The sequence below is a fragment of the Aquarana catesbeiana genome, linkage group LG07, assembly GCF_042186555.1.
Source record: "Aquarana catesbeiana isolate 2022-GZ linkage group LG07, ASM4218655v1, whole genome shotgun sequence".
In the NCBI taxonomy this organism is placed as follows: domain Eukaryota; kingdom Metazoa; phylum Chordata; class Amphibia; order Anura; family Ranidae; genus Aquarana; species Aquarana catesbeiana.
In genome coordinates, this window is record NC_133330.1 from 240624935 (window position 1) to 240645540 (window position 20606).

Sequence of the window (20606 nt, forward strand, 5' to 3'; positions counted from 1 at the left end):
TTAATGTCATTTTGAATGTTGGTACCAACTCGTTCACATTAACTTTTTTTTTTGCCTAGGTTTCATTTTAAAAAAGGCACTTCTTTCTTCGGGAATCAGCATTGTGTTTTGGCATTGCGTTTGATAAAATATCCAAACACTCCATAATTTCTTATTGCTTAGAGTAACAATCAGAGTCGATGCTGTCATAACATCTGACTCATGTTGTAACTTTCCAAGAGCTTCAGAATAATAGTGATAGCTTTGATAAAACACCTTAGCTGCAGTTCCCTAGAGTGATTTAAAATGCTTGAAATCAGCAGGTGCTAAGAAAAAATAAGGCTCTTTTTTTTTTCTTCTTGCTTAAGTAAATTAAAAGCTGAGGTTATACAAAGGAATATTTTAGAGTTCACCTTTCACATGTTTAAACATGTCAGATATCTGTTAGCACTTTTGGCAATTTTACATATGATGATTATTAGGTTATGATGATATACAGTATCTCACAAAAGTGAGTACATCCCTCACCTTTTTATAAATATTTTATTATATCTTTTCATGTGACAACACTGAAGAAATGACACTTTGCTACAATGTAAAGTAGTGAGTGTACAGCTTGTATAACAGTGTAAATTTGCTGTCCCCTCAAAATAACTCAACACACCGCCATTAATGTCTAAAATGGCTGGCAACAAAAGTGAGTACACCCCTAAGTGAAAATGTCCAAATTGAGCCCAAAGTGTCAATATTTTGTGTGGCCGTCATTATTTTCTAGCACTGCCTTAACCCTCTTGGGCATGGAGTTCACTAGAGCTTCACAGGTCACTACTGGAGTCCTCTTCCATGCCTCCATGATGACATCACGGAGCTGATGGATGTTAGAGACCTTGCGCTCCCCCACCTTCCATTGGAGGATGCCCCACAGATGCTCAATAGGGTTTAGGTCTGGAGACATGCTTGGCCAGTCCATCACCTTTACCCTTAGGCAGTGGTCATCTTAGAGGTGTATTTGGGGTCGTTATCATGTTAGAATACTGCCCTGTGGCCCAGTCTCCGAGGGGGAGGGATCATGCTCTGCTTCAGTATGTCACAGTACATGTTGTTTTGCTTTGCATCTATCTATTAAAGTTCTTGCGGTAAAACCAAGGAAGCTTAGACTTCTGTAGTGTATCAATGCTTTACTAAACAGAAAAGAATACTGCACATACAATTGTAGGATGCACACATGTACGCATTAAGTAAACTAGACAATTACTCAACTTAGGGTTTAAGATGTAATGTCCTTCATGGTTCCTTGCTCAGTCCAACTCAAAAGTTCTCCAAAACTCTCCAGCTTCTGGTAGCCATTTCTTTCCTCATTGTCCTTCCAAACACATCTCTTGTCCGAACACATGTTTCATTCAAATACTCCCCAAACCCCTCCCACCAACTTCCTGCATACACCAACTTCCTCTACTCCGCTCCAAAACCTATCCAACTGGTTTATGTACATATCAATGAAGGGGAAGAGCCTCTGTAAACATATGCTCTTAAATAATATATCTAACTCCATATTATTGTAATAAAGTCACTATATGGCCATAGCAACACACAGGTTGCCGCTGGAATCCTCTTCTACTCCTCCATGACGACCTCACGGAGCTGGTGGATGTTAGAGACCTTGCGCTCCTCCAACTTCCGTTTAAGAATGCCCCACAGATGTTCAATAGGGTCTAGGTCGGAGACATGCATGGCCAGTCCATCACCTTTACCCTCAGCTTCTTAGCAAAGCAGTGGTCGTCTTGGAGGTGTGTTTGGGGTCGTTATGTTTGAATACTGCCCTGCGGCCCGGTCTCTGAAGGGAAGGGATCATGCTCTGCTTCATTATGTCACAGTACATGTTGGCATTCATGGTTCCCTCAATGAACTGTAGCTCCCCAGTGCCAGCAGCACTCAAGAAGCTCCAAACTATGACACTCCCACCACCTTGCTTGACTATAGACAAGACATACTTATCTTTGTACACCTCACCTGGCTTCTGCCACACATGCTTGACACCATCTGAACCAAATAAGTTTATCTTGGTCTCATCAGACCCCAGGACATGGTTCCAGTAATCCATGTCTTTAGTCTGCTTGTCTTCAGTAAACTGTTTGCGGGCTTTCTTGTGCATCATTTTTAGAAGATGCTTCCTTCTGGTCAGCCATGCAGACCAATTTGATGCACTGTGCGGCATATGGTGTGAGCACTGGCAAGCTGACCCCCACCCCTTCAGCCTCTGCAGAAATGCTGGCAGCACTCATACGTCTATTTCCCAAGGACAACCACTGGGTATGACGCAGAGCATGTGCACTCAACTTCTTTGGTCAACCATGGCGGGGCCTATTCTGAGTGGAACCTGTCCTGTTAAACTGCTGTATGGTCTTGGTCACCGTGCTGCAGCTCAGTTTCAGGGTCTTGGCAATCTTCCTATAGCCTAGGCCATCTTTATGTAGAGCAACAATTCTTTTTTTTCAGATCCTCAGGGAAGTTTACTCTACATGTGGTCCTGTCAGACCTCTCCTGCATGACATTGTTCAATTGAAAAATCAAAGGAGCCAATCAGAAAATGTTTGACTAGTTGTCAAAATACAATAGCCGCAGCAGAATATTCATCAATTTACACTATCTAATATGACAGAGAAATCTGTTCCTATAGGCTGAGCAAAAAAAAAAAAATGTTCATGTGTATGGCCAACTTGACACTGGATGCCTAATAAAGCTAGTTGTGGCCAGTGTTAAAGCAAAAATGCAGTATGGACTCTTTCTATCTGTACATAAAAAGTCCCCAATTGATAAGTTGCAAACACCATCTCCATACCTTCCCAGTGCAACCTCAAGTAAAACATATAAAATGTATTGTCTTCTAGGTATCACATGGCTCAACCGTCCAGTATGAAGTGGGTAACTTCTCTCTGTCCGCACAAACAGAAGAAAGAGCCCTCCCTTCTGGGAATGAGCACCTGTTACAGTGGACTCAGAGGAGCTATGGGGCTGTTACATCCTTCACAGAAGTCAAAATGACCAAAAGAATAGACATCAAAGTGGGCGAAGGTAAGTCAAATATTGGATTGCAGTATTTGTCTTCAAGGTATTTTGTTATTATTAATTTAACTCCATTAAATAATAATCACCAAGTTGTTTAGCGGCGTTGCTGTATAGTAACATGATGCTGCTGCTGTAAATTGGATGGGTTATTTTAAATGAATTGGTTTAGCTCATGAGAAAATTCTCATCAACCTGTTCAGTTCACGAGCGTGAACGTGGAATCATTTTTTATTTTCATGAGTTTAATTCATGATCATTTTTTCGTCTAAATGTTCACAAACATAAATATTACATAAGTGTGGAATTGTTATTTTTCCTCATGGTATAGGGAATCAACTGCTTAAAGATTTATTTTCTCTTGAATAATTTTTTTAATGGTGTGTTACATTCTCACCAATTCAAATGCCTACTATAAATGCTCTCTTTAGAGTGTACAATCAAGCCAAAATGTATTTTCTATGTTTGAAGAAAATGTAGAACTTCTGTCAGTTTCACTGCTTTCCTAGGCTCCTAGATTGATCCCCACTTCCTGTCCTGCTAACAGCATTTTACCAGACAGGAAGTGAGAGACACTTTCCAATAGTAAATCATAGAGAAATAAAAAAAAAACTTTCTTTAGTAGGATAGGTATGGCTAGATCCCCTTTAATGTTTTTATTGCTGTCAGTATCCCTGTTGCACACTTTCCCTTGCTTCCTGTCTAGTGAAACCCAGCATGACAGGAAGTGAGGGCAAATCTCTCTAATAGAGCTTGGGATAGCAGTGAAAATTATCAGGGCTTCTAATACTTCCTAATACTATACTAAACTAGAAAATGCAAATGAATAAAACTTTGTTTATGAAAGGAAAATGCTACAACTAAAACATTTGAATTTTTCTGTCCAAAAACACCAAATCAAAGTAATTAACGCTCCAGGTGGTATCGGTTGTGTTCACACCGTCCTAGTATATAGGAGATGAAGGGTTCCGGCTGAGCAAAGTCATATGATTAAGCACCATTAACGGTGCGAAACACGTCAGCTATCATCTGGACCTGTGTCTCTGATTGATGTATGGATCAAGCTTCATTCAATAAAGGCATTATTTTGGAGTGCGGCCGTCCTTTTTCCATTTTTCTGCCATTTGAATTTTTCTGTCCTCAAGTTTTTAAGATGGTGACAGGACCAGTTCAAAGTGTATTTCCACTTTTGCAGGCAAATTGGGATAACACCTACTTTATATTTGTAACGTGTTCTCATTCACATAGCCAAATATGAAAAGAAATACAAAAATGGCAGCTTACCTTTTTTAAATGCTCTTTTCTGGAACTTCCTGCAAGCAAAAATCCTACTTAGTTCTCTTTGTTGTGGGCTTCTCCATTGTATGTTAGTAAGAGCTGGTCTAGCTATTGGGACAGATTATGCTGAACAGCTAAGAAAATGCTTGCACTTAGCCATGACATCTTCTTATCAGAAACATCTAAAGGTGAGAATCTGTTGAAAGCTATGGACCCCCATGCTGATAAAAAAGTTTTAAGTATGCTGTGTGAACATATAACAAACATTTAATGGGGTTTTCTCAAATTTGACTGCACAAGTAGAAATACTCTTAATTGCAATGTTTATGGGCAAAAGGTGAAAAGGTTTTAAAAGGGTTTTTTTGTTTTAATTGTTTAATGGTTTCAACATTTGGTGGTAGGTTGCCTTGGTCTATTGTCATGTGTATAGCAAGCATTAGGTTGTGTCCCTGAAAATTGGTAGGAATTTTTGTACAAAATGAGCACGTCTCTTTCAACCAAACAGATTCTGACTGTGGTATTCTTAGTGCAGCTTTATGAAAAAAAAAAAAAAAAGTAATCATTTATCTGCGTGAAAAACGAAAGTCTTCAAGATATTTCTATGAAGCCTGAGGTCTGATTTACCTAACATAGTAACTGGTTGAGATATCTAGAAAATGTCAGTCCTGATTTGTAACGTCTTAATTTGTATGTCTGTTCAAAACTTGAAAATATATTTTTTTCTTTTAGATGAAAATTTTCCTGCAACATGCAGAATAGAAAAGAACTTTATATCACTGAATTATCTTGCTCGCTATGTGCAACCACAACCTGCTGAGGGCTGTGTTCTTAGCCAGAGTGAAGACACAACAGTCCACATCATTGAGCTGGATTCTCCAAGCTACTCATCACATAGGTAAAATAATTGAACCAAAAAATCTGCTTTTTAATCAATTGTTCATATTTATTACCTGTAGATAGATCAACTATTAAGTTTTGTGTCTACAGTATACAGTTCATTAAAGGTTTTTTTTTTTTCTAAGGCTAGTTCCACCTTTTGCAAAAAAAAAGAAAAAAATGAATGTACCCATATTAAAATATGTGCATTTGTTTTTGTTTGCAAGTGCAATGCTCAGGCTCCTGCAGACTATTCCTCCAGCTGTGGGTCTGCACCAAGTTATAGATCTTTAGTTACAGGGCCGGAAGAAGAATCAGTGGGTCATAAATGTGGTGGCATCACTGCACATGTGCTCCATTGGGAACAAGATACCGGCATATGGGATTTGTGGCTTTTTCATTTACAGATTCCTGTGAATGAAAGACATGGCTGAGCCATGCTCAGCCATGCCAAATTCAAATAATGGCAGGAGCCTGTGGGGAGAAAAACCCCTGGTTTCTGTAAGGGTGAGGAGCGATTTCAGGGCGGGGGCTATGGGCTGTAAGGCTGGATTCACACCCATGAATTTTTAGTTCTTTTTGCAGATTTGCACTAAAGTCCATTTAACATGGTTTTCTATGGAACACAATCTGTAGAGCAAATCTGCGAAATGCAAAAAGCACTAAAAATGCGTAGGTGTGAATCAAGCCTATATGTTTTACGTTACTCTAAATGTTGGTATACCATGAAACATGGTCAGGGCAGCACAGTGGCCAAGTGGTTAGCACTTCTGTCTAGCAGCACTAGGGTGGCCAGTTCAAGTCCCAACCACAGCACTATCTGCCTGCAGTTTGCATGTTTTCCCTGTGCCTGTGTGGGTTTCCTCTGGATACTCTGATTTTCTCCCGCACTCCAAAGACATGCTGGTATATTAATTGGCTCCTGTCTAAATTGACCCTTGTATGTGTATGTATGAATGCGAGTTAAGGACTTTAGATTGTAAGCTCCTTGAGGGCAGGGATTAATGTGAATGTGCAATATATATATATAACTGTGAAGTGCTGTGTAAATTGACAGCGCTATATAAGTACCTATAATAAATATGGACTTATCTTAAAAAAGAAATATATTGATTACATTCACATGGACATTGGCTCTTTCTGTGTATGTGAGTGGGAAGAATTTGGACCTGACTGAAATATTTGCTTCTATTTTTGTGTAATTACAGTTTAGTCAACACAAGCAATGTTTCCCAGAGTTGGTGGCATTGAGATAGCCAAAGTTCCACATATGCTTTTCATTTTCAGTACACATTACAGACCCTGATCCTAATTGTCGTTGGAAGTTAAATCTGAGGTACCATGCAGCTGGTTGCCTTGGTACAAGAAACACCCTTGATATTTTTAGGCTGTCGTATTATAACCTTTTCTGGTTTTATGTGCTTTGAATGAAATTCCTTCAATATTTTTTTAAAAAATAATGAAGGACTGAACTTGGATATCTCTAGCTTAATGACATCGTAGAGTGCCAAGAGTGCTAATTTCCTTTAGAGCTGGGGTGGATTACTTACAGCTGAAACCTTGGTCCTTCCAAACCAACAAATCAACTGCAAGTCATACAGATAAAGAAGTATTCAAGTCAATGTATATTTCTCATTTATACAAGTATTTTGTATACTAGTGAAAACAATATAGAGTAAATCAGTTTTTGTAATGCCAGAATGCTGACACTTTTAGAGAAATAGGCTGCATTTTATGAATGGGAAAAAAATACAGCGCTGGAAATACCTATCTAGCACAAGCAGCAGCTCTACTGTGAGATACACATAGTGACATACCAATACAAACAAAAAAAAGCTGCGCTGACCATAAACTCAAAAATACAAAATATAATAAAAATGAACACACAATGTGAAATTATTAGTCTCTGTTTATCATCTAATCCTTCATGAAGAAAAAAGGTGAAAAGTGTGTATCACTTTAAATTCTCCTTGTGACAATGATGTTAATAGTGACTCAAACCACAACAAGAAGTGTGCCTCCACCATATAAAAAACAGGCTTACCAGATGGCAAGCATTTGGAGCTTTTTGGCTATTACCCAGCCAAGGCCTTTATCCTATAGGGGAATCAGATGCCAGCTCTCAAAATGGGACTCATTCCACATGAAGTAAGGTGGAGCGGATGATCCCAGCCTTTCATAAAATCCAAATGGGGTCAGCTCCGTATTCAATCAACAAGATCACCAGGATGACCCAAAAAGAAAGAGGTCACCATAGTGTAAAACCGACTACACCTTTATTAATATAAATGGTATTGCACTTACAGTTAGGAGCTAATATAAGAGCATTTGTAAAAAAGACAGCCAGTTTGCATGAACCACTCATCTTTCCGGGTTCGTAACAGCGCGGTGACGTCAGCACGTCCCTCCTTGGGACACAAGCTCCAAATGCTTGGCATCTGGTAAGCGTGTTTTTTATATGGGACACGCGTCTTTTTGTTGTGTAAGTCACTATTAACATCATTGTCACAAGTAGAATTTAAAATGATACACACTTTTCACCTTTTTTCTTCACGCAGGATTAGATGATAAATATAGACTAATAACTTCACATTGTGTGTTCATCGTTTTTAATATATTTTGTATTTTTGAGTTTATGGTCAGCGCATCTTTTTTAGTTTGTATTGGCATTTTATGAAGTATTGGTACCACCTTGGATTAGATTCCTACCCAACGTCAGCCAAAACTTTTGCAGAAGTGTGTAGAAATTATGTCAAGCGGTAAGGTGGACTGTGCAGGAACATGCAAGGTCTACTTTACTGATGTCTCTCCAGAAAGCTCAGTGTTTGAAATCCCGCAAATGTGTGCCCCAGCAATGAGAATGACTATCCAACTTTTTTTTTCCATTGTTAAGCATTTATGTTTTGTGCTCCTTACACCGGGTCAAGTGGCCTTGTACATTGGGTTGGATATGGATAAGCCATATGGGATGTGATTTTTTTTTTCCCTGCAATCACAGTTTACAGGAAAGAACATCACTCAATTCTGCCATCATCACAGTCAGTGTTAATGGAGGAATCTCTCCTGCAGCGCTATTGTGTTATGTCCACAGGGAGCCTTCCCTTACCACAGAACATAATGATTACTGCTAGCGGCATTAGCCGCCGACAGTAATCGCATACAAAAAAATTGACAGGCTGGTTGTACTGACATTGATTGATGGATCAACATCAGTACAACCAGCCTGCCCATAGATGGATTGAATCTTGGCCGGTCCCTGCTAAACCGGCTGATATTCAATCCATCTATGGCCGGCTTAAGTCATTTCTAATTTTTTGATAAGCTTATAACATGCAACTTGAAACAATAATGGGTACAGAGCATTGACTCTCTTTAGAAGTCAGCAAGTTGCCTCATGTTGCTTTGAAAATTGAAACATCAAAGTGCTAATTGAGACACTTTTTTTTATAACTAATTTGCAATAAAAAAAAATCTGAATTCACCCTTGAGCTCAATATTTCCTTTGAAACTTAAAGTATATTTTGGGGCCTGGGGGGCGAGTGTCTCTTTCATACTTGGTCTGCTTCTGTTGCCCTTTTTTTTTCTTCACTCTTTTTCTATCCTCCAACTTTTTCTATCCTCCATCTTTTTCTTTTTTCTTTGATGGTCCTGGTCCTGGTTCTCAGGGTTGTGTTTGGTTCACTCGAGGACCTTTGGATGGAAGTTCTATGTTGACTGACCACAACCTTATATATTACTCTCATTATGAGCTGTGTACATTGCATTCGTTACCATAGCCATTGGCTCAGGTCATTGTTTTTACACCAAATATTGTATGGACCATGTACTCGGGAGACGTATCCTGGGAGAGTTAGGTTGAAAAAAGACACAAGTCCATCTAGTTCAACCAATTGAAAAAAAAATCATACAAAACCATATACACAATCCTATACCCACAGTTGATCCAGAGGAAGGTAAAAATCCCCCAGCAAAGCATGATCCTATTTGCTCCAACAGGGGAAAAAATTCCTTCCTGATCCCCCGAGAGGCAATCGGGTATTCCCTTGATCAACTTTACCTATAAATGTTAGTAATGTTAGTATGATGTATCACTATTGTTCCCAGGTTGTATGTTTCATTCTTATAAAAGATAATAAATATACTGAAAGTAAAAACAAATATGGATTCTGTAATTGTACTTGTGATTTAGTAACATTCTTTTACTTTGTCCACTCTCCGTATGTATAGCATACAGGGATTTGGTGCTAAGAGAACGCTCTTAACATTTAATTTTGTAGATAACTCCCAAGACACTCCGTTCTGTTCTTTATCACTTGCCATTTGTTAGTGCAGTCTGTTTAGCACATGTTTCACAATTTGGAGAGAGCTGCAATGTTTAATTGGTTGATCATATGCTGGAGCAGAAGACGTTAAACTGACTGGAGATAACTGGCATTCATCTTCATTCTGTTTTTATTGTTCCCATTTAGTTCATTCCAGGTGGACATAATCATTGACATCAAGCCGCTCAATCCAGATGCCAAACTTTCCAAGAGTCTTGTTCTAATTCTGAAATGTAAAAAGGCAGTCAACTGGGTTATCAAGACACACAATATTGCAGGCAAACTGCACGTTCTGGTATGTTTTTGTTTTTGTATCTCTACTGGTATTTATATCTTCTGTAGTTATACACTATTTTTAATATATATACTTCCACACATTTTAATGTAGTGTACAGCATCTATTTTGTTGCATTTCATATTTTATGTGTCTATTTTACTTCACAGTGCAAATCTCCTTTCTAGCGATACTTGCCTCACATTTGCAACTAAATTGTCTGAAATTCGAGCTGTGTGTGCGGTCCTGTCAGCACAGACCGGCTTGATAAAATCAGTTTAAAAATGGACTGAGCCAGGAGGAAAACTGTTGGCCGAGCAGTGCCTGCATCCTAGAAGAAGTAGTTACTGTTGGGGTAACAGTGTTACCGCTGTCTAAATACAGTAGTCAGCAGGTTAGATTCCTCCATCCACGCCATTAACTTGGATAGGGAAATCAGGTGATTTCTCTAATTTTTTGTCCAAACTTCTTTTATGGATCACATGAGTGCAGTTCTTTCTGCACTCCTGTGACCCTTTTTCAGTTGACATTGGGCTAAAGTCCATTGTCAGCTGACGTCACTTACCCAGGCCAGGCTAAGGAAAGATCCCGACCATATGGTTGAGATCCACCCAGGTACCTGGACTGGCACTCAGCTCAGCCTCTCAGCAATCTGAGGAGAGCCTGAGCCAGCCCCTTCAGCCTTCTCCACAGCCCAGTGCTCCAGTGAGTGCAGGAGGGAAGAGCAGAGAGCCACTGACTGACATTCACAGCTCTCTGCTGACAGTCACAGCTCTCTGCTCAGAGTGGAGGGGGAGAACTGAGCGATAGGTTGATGTTTGATCTCTCAGTTCTCACTACAGAGCCAGCAGGGGCAGATGCAGGTGGGTATAAATGTTTTTTGTTTTGTTTTTTTTAAATCTGGAACCTCTCTTTTAAAACTTCAGTGGGCAGAGCAGTGCACTGTTGAAATGGAATTTTCTTTACGCAACGTCTCTATTGGGTCACAAAAAAACTGTTATATATTTTCTGTCACTGAGATCTTAAAGCGGAACTTCAGTTATTTTTTCATCTTTCCATCTATTAAATCTTCTGCCCTTGTTGTTTTAACTTTGGATAGTAAAACATTTTTTTTTCTGCCAGTATATACGTTATACAGCCCACTTCCTGTTTCTTGTCTGGAAAAAAGCCTAGGCTTATGACATCATGCACATCTCTCTCTCTCACTCTCATGAGAGTTTGCCAGGAAGGGAGGGGTGATGAATCATAAGAGGGCCAATGAGAGCTGCAGATCTGGAGGTGTGCCTCTGTGTGTCTGTGTAAATCCAAGAAGTGAACAGGCAGCAGCTTCAGCTGCCCACAGTTAAAATGATTGCAGCCAGACTCAGTGGAGGGAGATTTCTGCAGCATATTTGGCAAGTACAGAATAACAGTATATATGAAATAATATGCAAAGTGGTTGGAGGGAAGCTTTAGAATGGCAAAGATGTTTTTATTACAAATTATGTGAGCAGACTGCAGTTCCTCTTTAAGCAATCAACAGAGCAACTGTTTGTTCTCTCTCACAAATATACAGTATTCTTAAAAGGGCCATAGGTAGACCAGTATATAGAAATGTTCAATCTAATCAGTTTAATGGCATCACCTTCTCAACACTTACCCAGAATTCTCTCCTAGTGCCAACAGACAGACTAGGTCCAGCTACCTCTTAGATATTTAGGTGTTAATGTTTTATAGATATAACTAAAAAAAGCCAGTGCTGCCCCCTCTGTGTTGTGAATGACCTCCAAAATGTGTTGGGTGTGCTGCTGTTAAACAGTATTGTTATAAACTAGTTTCTAAAGGTACACAGCGCTCCCCCTTATTCTCCAGTGCAATAATGCCTATATGCAATTGCAGTGGCGGCTGGTGCTCCATCTCTCTGGGGGGGCAGCCCCGCTCGCAAGCCTGCCAGCCCCGCACTTACCCTATCCAGGTCCCGGGCGGCTCCCCCGGCTTCTCCTCCAGGCCAATCCGGTCACTTCTCTTCCAGCCAATCCGGTCTCAGGACCCGCTTCCTGTCCTGATTAGCCGGGAGGGGAAGCAGGAAGACAATAACGAATGTTGACTCACTATTGTCACAAGTGGGTGGGCTCAGGGCACAGTGCTCTGCGTCCAGAGCCCACCCTTTTTGAAGCCAATTAGAGCCTTCCAGCTGTAATCATGTGCTTTGCAAAAAAAAACCCTGTAAAACTCTATGCGTTCGGCGCCCTGCATAGAGATTAGGGGCCCCTGCGGCCCTTATAGACATGCAATTGTGTGCTATTAAACAATACAAATAGTGCAAAATATCATAAACAGTTCTCCATCCTTTCAATATTGTTCAAAAATTGCTATTTCAATGCATATACATCCAATAAATCTTATTCATTTAGTCTATTCAAACTTATATCCAATGTGACTTCAATTGTAGTCTCTTGTGTTGGGTTTTTTGCACTGGAGAATATGGGGGAGCGCTGTGAACTTTTAGATACAAGGTTTTATAGATGTACAATAAAACCTTGGTTTGAGAGTAACTTGGTTTGAGAGCGTTTTTCAAGACAAGCTAAATTTTTTAATACATTTTGACTTGATATACAAGCGATGTCTTGATATACACGTAGCGTCATGTCACAACTGAGTATAAAAGAGGCGCCTCTAAGTGTAGCCATATGGTTACATTTAATGAAGGTACAACATTTAGCAACATATTGCTACACTGAGAGGCGCCTCTCTTCTCTTTTATACTCTGTAGCTCCTGCTGGATTTTGCTCCTAATCCCCTTGTGGAGGCTGACATTTGTGGATGGATATTTTATGGTCACACAACCTGGTCACATTGCTATAATCATTTGATATGGACTATCAAATGAAGGACCTATGAATAAATGGTTGTGGAAAGAATCATTTGAGTTTCCATTATTTCTTGTGGGGAAATTGGCTTTGATATACAAGTGCTTTGGATTATAAGCATGTTTCTGGAACAAATTATGCTCGCAATCCAAGGTTTTACTGTATTGCGCTTTGTAACATTGATGCCTTAGGCGTTGATATCCTACCAATGTAGGTTTGTACCATTACCTTTCAAGGACTGTTATGTTCAATATGTTTACCTTTGTACCTTGTTAAACCTTAATAAGATGGGATTGAACAAAAACATATACCTAAAATAGACAACAGGTCTTGAAGAAGAAAATGGAAACAGGATTTGTTTTCAACATGACCCAAAAGACAAGAGCTTGCCTCTTATACTTGTTGATGGATTGTTAGCAATTCACTTACAATAACATACATTCTAACACCTTACAGGACTGAACTTATCTAGAGTGTTTTGTTATCTCTGGTTTTAACTTATTTATAGACTTTTGAATATGTTTATAAATCCAAGTTATTCCATTCTTATCATCAACACTAACTGGTTAAACTCATTTCTGGAATTTGATATGAAATTACTCAGGATTACTTTGAGTAAACTATAAGTATATTTAGACTTCAGGTCAGACCAGTATTTCCATAAAGCTAAACAGATGTCGTGCTGTCCATACTGATATGCCAGGTATCACAAACCGATATGCCACGATAGTTAAAACTGAACCCCAAGCAAATTGATAGCACATTTGAAATACTGTACATCTGAACTGTTTCCGTACCAAAACATGTATTTCGGCACAGCCACATTTTATGATCCAAGAACCCCTGCCAGATAGTACTGTCAGGTTCTGTACATCCATGCAGATTATGCTATGGCTAAAAATTAAGCCCAGTACAGTAACTGCCTGGATTCTAACTGGGCATTGAAGGAGCAGCAACTGGTCACCCCTGTTCTCTTCCCTCCTGTAACATATGCAACATGCAAATCACGAGAGTCCTGGTTGGCCTATGGCATTGATCTAACATCTTCCAGAGTGCTGATATAAATGCTAATTTGCTAATGTTAAGACATAACTGAAATGCCTATACTACCTGTATTTTAACCACTTAGGGACTGGAAGGATTTGCCCCCTTAATGGCCAGGCCATTTTTTGCGATATGGCACCAAGGGGTTTGAATGGCTAGTAAAGGTAACTATCCTCACCAGTGATCTGTTTGCTTGTAATTAGTGTGCGTGTATAAAAGGTCAATGCGTTTCTGGACTCCTGACAGACCCTTGCATCTTTCATCCAGTGCTGCACTGACATTTCTGGATTCTGAGTCATGGGGAAAGCAAAAGAGTTGTCAAAGGATCTGCGGGAAAGGGTAGTTGAACTGTATAAAACAGGAAAGGAATATAAAAAGATATCCAAGGAATTGAGAATGCAAATCAGCACTGTTCCAACTCTAATCAAGAAGTGAAAAATGAGGGGTTCTGTTGAAATCAAACCACAGTATGGTAGACCAACTAAAATTTCAGACACAACTGCCAGGAAAATTGTTTGGGATGCAAAGAAAAACCCACAAATAACTTCAGGTGAAATACAGGACTCTCTGAAAACATGTGGTGTGGCTGTTTCAAGATGCACAATAAGGAGGCACTTGAAGAAAGATGGGCTGCATGGTCAAGTCGCCAGAGGAAAGCCATTACTACGCAAATGCCACAAAGTATCCCGTTTACAATCTGCCAAACAGCACAGAGACAAGCCTCAAACCTTCTGGCACAAAGTCATTTGGAGTGATGAGACCAAAATTTAGATTTTTGGCCACAACCATAAACGCCACATTTGGAGAGGAGTCAACAAGGCCTATGATGAAAGGTACACCATTCCTACTGTGAAATTGCTGATGTTTTGGGGATATGTGAGCTACAAAGGCACAGGAAATTCGGTCAAAATTGATGGCAATGTGAATGCAGTAAGTTATCAAAAAATACTGGAGGAACATTTGCATTCATCAGCCAGGAAGCTGCACATGGGACGTACTTGGACATTCCAACATGACAATGATCCAAAACACAAGGCCAAGTTGACCTGTCATTGGCTATAGCAGAATAAAGTGAAGGTTCTGGAGTGGCCATCTCAGTCTCCTGACCTCAATATCATTGAGCCACTCTGTGGAGATCTCAAACGTGCAGTTCATGCAAGACAGCCCAAGAAATTAGAGGAACTGGAGGCTTTTTGCCAAGAGGAATGGGCAGCTTTACCATCTGCAAAGATAAAGAGCCCCACTCACAAATACCACAAAAGACTTCAAGCTGTCATTGATGTTAAAGGGGGCAATACAGGGTATTAAGAACTGGGGTATGTAAACTTTTGATCAGGGTCATTTGGGTAGTTTCTGTTGTCATTATGCTTTAAAAAGAATAAACACAGTTGATTGATAATAAATGGCTTCAGCCAAACACTAACCATGAGTGAAAGAAAAGTTTTTGTGTGATCATTCATATTCTCTGAAAAATGGGCAAGAAATAATAAATTCTGCCAGGGTATGTAAACTTATGAGCACAACTGTATGTAAACCCATTATTTCATATTCCCGATCTGTGCCTGCTGTACCATGTACTTGTGTGAAAAAGTATACTTTTCTCTTTCTATTGCTACCTATGTGTAGAATTCCTGGTGTTCCTGCCAGTCCCTCCACCTCCCTATTAAAACTGACCACACTAAACAGTAAAGCACAGCATGGTCAGTTCTCTTGCTGTGCTGGGAACTCGTGTGCTCTCCTCCAATGATCAGACTTGTCCTGACACCCCCCTCCCCTCCCTGCACAGCCATTCACTAGGAAGGTCAGTGTGCTCCCCCATCAGCTCTTATGCAGCTGAGAACAGAGGGTGATCACTTATAAAAAATGGAAAAAAAGGTATTTATAATGTTTTTATATCTATACTCAAACATTTTGCTCTTCATTTGTTTTTGTAAACTGAATGGGTTGTTTTACTAAGTGAGGATTCACATATACTTTAATTAATACAATTAGATTTTTTCTGAATCTGGATGGAGTTCTGCTCTAAATTGTTTAAAGAAATAAGAAAATGTTTACCAGATCCATATAATTACAGCTAAATAAATAAAGCATTGTATGACATGGAGCATACAGCAACTTTTACAGATGCCGCAAAGTTGACTTTAAAGTATCAACTTGCCTGGGTGGATTTTTCCTGTTAATTTAATAATATTTTACTCCAGAGTGAACTGGTTCTGGTACCAAGGATGTCCACCTACTCTCCACCTCCCTCTTCCATAGGCATAATCATGCTTGTGATTGTAACGTTCATTATATGAACTCTTATGTCTCTCGGCTGCCTAAGAAATTCCCAAAAACAAACTCCAGGCAACTCAGAATGACCAGATAAAAATAAATAAATAGGTGCGCCATAACATATAAATCCTACTAAACACTACCACTAGAGTTTGGTAAAGACTATAAAAAAAACTACAAACACTTCCCGCAAATAGACTGATGGCAAATATTGGTAAACTTGTATCTAATTGTCATTCAAATTAGAAAGAACTTTGGCATAATATGTAGTGCTGACAAGAATGGATTAAAGTCCTCAGTATCCTCAAAATGCACTTGTAGCAGCCGCTGTGGTGGTATCCTGTTCTGGAGACGCCGTAACCCAATCTAAAGATGAAATTTGTGTTCTGCCCTCTGTGTGGTGGTAAATTGTCCAAAATTGAACCCATAAATCCGATGTATGGCATGGTGTAAACACTGTGGTGTATTGTTGAGCCAATAGCGATATTCAGTCTACTTTGTAAATCAGCCCTTTAGCGTCATGAATGCACCTTGTAATAAATGTTTATTAGTACAATAAAGATGTTGTGCATGTATATTATTACCACACAATTTCAAACTTCTAAAGTCATTTTAATTTTACCAAAAACTATTATGCCCCGTACACACGGTCGGATTTTCCGATGGAAAATGTCCGATCGGAGCGTGTTGTCGGAAACTCCGACCGTGTGTGGGCTCCATCGGACATTTTCCATCGGATTTTCCGACACACAAAGTTGGAGAGCAGGAGATAAAATTTTCCGACAACAAAATCCGTTGTCGGAAATTCTGATCGTGTGTACACAAATCCGACGGACAAAGTGCTACGCATGCTCAGAATAAATAAAGAGATGAACGCTATTGGCCACTGCCCCGTTTATAGTCCCGACGTACGTGTTTTACGTCACCGCGTTCAGAACGATCGGATTTTCTGACAACTTTGTGTGACCGTGTGTATGCAAGACAAGTTTGAGCCAACATCCGTCGGAAAAAATCCTAGGATTTTGTTGTCGGAATGTCCGAACAAAGTCCGACCATGTGTATCTATTACAGTTCCCCTTTAATAGATCTAAATAGAACAGATGATTTTTTTTTTTTTTTTTTAAAGTACTTGATGTAAAAACTTGCAGAATGACAAGTTGCTGACAGTCCCTTGAAATAAGATGGCAATAACCATTTCATCCAAGCCTCAATTGCCTTCTAATTAAGTGAAAATTTGCATGAGGGATGGATTTCTCATGTCCCCAATGGGCAGTGTTTATATCTGATGTGGCTTTATGTTATTTTGGTCAGTGTAAACCATGGAGAATAGCTCTGTTTGTTGTATCGTACTTATGGCTTGTTCCAGCGCGGCATGAACTAGGTCTGACCTTAAATGTTTCCATTTCGGCTTTCGTTCACTTCCAACTGGGTCTTCTCGACCCGGGTGCTTCGCGATTAAGGTTCGCTAAAAATAAAAACTAAAAAAAAAAAAAAAAAAAAGAGATTTTCCAGCTAGGGATTCTGTCATCTGTGATTAACCCCTGTAGTACTTATAACTGGCTTTCCTTAATCCAGCAGGTATCGAGCACTGCACGCCATGATAATTCACCAGGGAAGGAAAATCTCCACATTGCGGCTTACTGTAGTCTGCCAAATGTTTTCATTTAAAACATATGCTGTTTTATTTTTTTTTCCTTCAAGATAAGTAGATTGTCATTTTTAGGGCTTTTACTCCGAGTTTCTTTTTGGAACATACACACTCATTCATGTAAGAATAGGTCTGAGGCTTCCCTATAGAAGTGTATTTATGCCTAGAAGCTAGTCCTTGTGAAGCTATTTATTTTTTCTTTCTACAAATGAGGTTAGCACTCTGTCAGCTTTGCTATTCTGAAGCTGGCGGTGTGCAATTAAAAGGGAATGAAGGTTGAAAAGACAAAATAAAAAAAGAGCCTTGTCATTTGACCTGCAAAAGCCTCTTCTGCAATCACAGAGCGTTCTTTTGTGCAGAGAGAACTCCATGGGCCTTTTCCACCCACATCCCCGCGGCCTGATTTATTTTTTTTAATGGGATGGGCAGTGGTGCATAATAGTGATGTAGGTGATAGCGGTCCACTCTCTGTTACAAAAGAGCCCCTTAGTCTATATGTGGATTGCTATATGGAGACCCCCTAGCACTTAGACGTATTTATTAAGGCCATGTTCTAAATATTGCATTCCACAGCAACTAACCTGTGGGTGCTGGAGGGGCTCTGGGTTCCATTAAAGAGATTTCCCCTCACTCTTGTAGTGAGAAAGATTTCACCAAACAGGAAGAAAATAAAGATCTGCAATAGGGACACAGACAGCAACACCTGTCTAATCGCCCCCCCTTACCCCCCTCCCTTTGGCCAACAATATACATGAAACTGATCATTTTTTTTTTATTAATCAGTTAAATCAGTTATCAAATTAGTTGTATTAGCGGATATCTGAGACTGCTGTACAAAACTATATTTATAACGGTCATATTAAGCTCTCCTTAAAGACAATGGAAGAAACTCATTTGTACTAAAGCATATGTAAAACCAAAGCTTTTTTTTATTTTGGATAGAGTGGTAAGAGGTTAGAACCCCTGTCATGTTTTTTCTGTCTTTGTTCCCACTAGGGAAATGCAGTCTATTTGTCCTAATGATTTTTGACAATGAGGCTAAAAGTAAGGATAATTCCAGGCTAGTTGAGTTGAGATACTGTATCTTCCAAGGGGACACTTGTTTTGTTAATAACTGCCCCTCATGTCAGAGAAATTTCTTCCCACTGTTGTGTCTTCAAAACAGGACATGAAGGTAAAAATCCCCAATGCGACATGGATGTAAAAAAAAAAAAAAAAAATAGGAAAGATTTAATAACTTTCTACTCTATCCAAAATAAAATAAAATGTCTTTCAATGCTCTTTAAAGCGGTAGTAAAGTCCGGGGGAAAATAAAACTTCCCTCTGCAAATTAAAGGACAAGTTCACCTTTGGGAACATGTTTCATGTTCCATCCGTTTTTTGGGTGGAATATGTAACATGTTCCCAAGGCTGCAGCGGCTGCGCTATCCCCGTACTCCGGGTGACAGCAATACAGGGAGAAGTTCCCCGTACTAGCTGTCACTTTTTTGAATCGGCGCATCTGCAGGGGACTCCGCCCACACGACCACTTGATTCATTCACACAAGCTCTGTGTGTGAATGAACTACATGCCCCGACATTCTTTGCGGCTGTCGGCTCGTAGTTCTCAATTAACTACTATGGCGCTGTGGAGCGCCGTAGTAGTTCATTGATTCTTCCTGCTGGATAGTATCTGCTTGCCCGTATGGGATATAAGGACACACAGATACTCTGACAGTCTGCAGGAGACCTGCATGGCACCAGCGATCTGCTGATCCCTGATGTAATGCTTTACAGGCTTAAAAAATAAAAAAAAATGCACATTTCTTTATCGTATTTCACAGGACACAGAGCAACCATAATAATGACTATATGGGTTATACGCCACCTACTGGTGGATGGACACTGGCAGATAGTCAAACAGGAAGTCCACCCCTATATAACTCCTCCTACACAGGAAGGACCTCAGTTTTTTTGCCAGTGTCTGTAAGGAGGAATGGTCACTGATGTGATACATGTGCTCTTGGAGGTCTGGACGGTTCTATTTAGAATCATGGAATTCATTCTGATCTATTCGAAAAAGCTATCGGCCAAAATGGATGGTACCCGAGTCTCATTGGAAGGAGAGAAGATTCCCCGAAGTTTGCTTGTAATGCAGCCTTACGGCGCTGGACCCTGCGTAATGGAACCTTGTGCAGTGTTTGTTCTGACCAAGGTGCTTTCCTGTAGGGTGCTATACAGGTCCATGGGAGTGGACCCCACATTGTCATAAAAGACCACCTGAAGGTCTTTTATGACAAAGCTCACCGTGATGTTCAAAGTCCTGCAGCGTGAATGGTAAGTCCTGCATTTTTGCAGTTTCTCTTTAAAAAAAAAAAGAGAAAGAGATCTGACTGTCTGTTCTCCCAGTGGCCACTGGGGGCAGTGTGCTGTTTAATCGTGCTGTGTACTTCTTAATCGTGTGGGCTGCTGTTTCTTCTCCAGCCACTAGAGGGCGCAGGCTCACTGAGTATGGCCTATTTTTATATAGGCAGGAAGTGGAAGGGCGACCATGTTAAGAAAGTGATGACCTCTCTGCAGGAGGTAGATTGCAGGACCCAGAATCATCAAGAAACACACAGCTTCATGTGCCGGGTTGTTTCCAACCTCATCAAAGATTTCCTGTAATTGCAGTGAAGAGTCGTCTGTTTTCTTTTTTGTGACCATCCTTCAGGCTGGCCACAGCTTCTGAGGTTCACAAAGCTCCTAGCTCTGGTGCTTGACTTGCTAAAGACGCAGGGGGGTGTCAATCTCAGTATACCTCAATAACCTTTTGATCAGGAAGCAGTTGGTCCAGATTTTCCACATTTTGCAGTAGGAAACTGTATCTAGGTTGAAGCACATTCCTTATGTACATTCCTACTCCAGGTCTTGGAGAGAATCGTTCTTTCTCTCTCTCTGTCTGGAACTTGAAGATCCAGGCATTGGATTGCGGAGGGCTCTGTTCCCGGGGTGTTGCACAGCTAAAGATTGGTGGTTGA

The 20606-nt window shown here is 40.1% G+C and overlaps 1 protein-coding gene across 6 annotated transcripts in view; it reads left to right on the forward strand.

The window, feature by feature from the left end:
- Window positions 1–20606, forward strand: part of TGFBR3 (transforming growth factor beta receptor 3) — a 325007-nt gene that overhangs the window by 214489 nt on the left and 89912 nt on the right. For all 6 annotated transcript variants that reach the window (XM_073593154.1, XM_073593156.1, XM_073593155.1 and 3 more), the window contains exons 5-7: window positions 2868–3051; window positions 5050–5215; window positions 9666–9813. In XM_073593154.1, the coding sequence (XP_073449255.1) occupies window positions 2868–3051; window positions 5050–5215; window positions 9666–9813 (498 nt within the window). The remainder of the gene's footprint in view (window positions 1–2867; window positions 3052–5049; window positions 5216–9665; window positions 9814–20606) is intronic.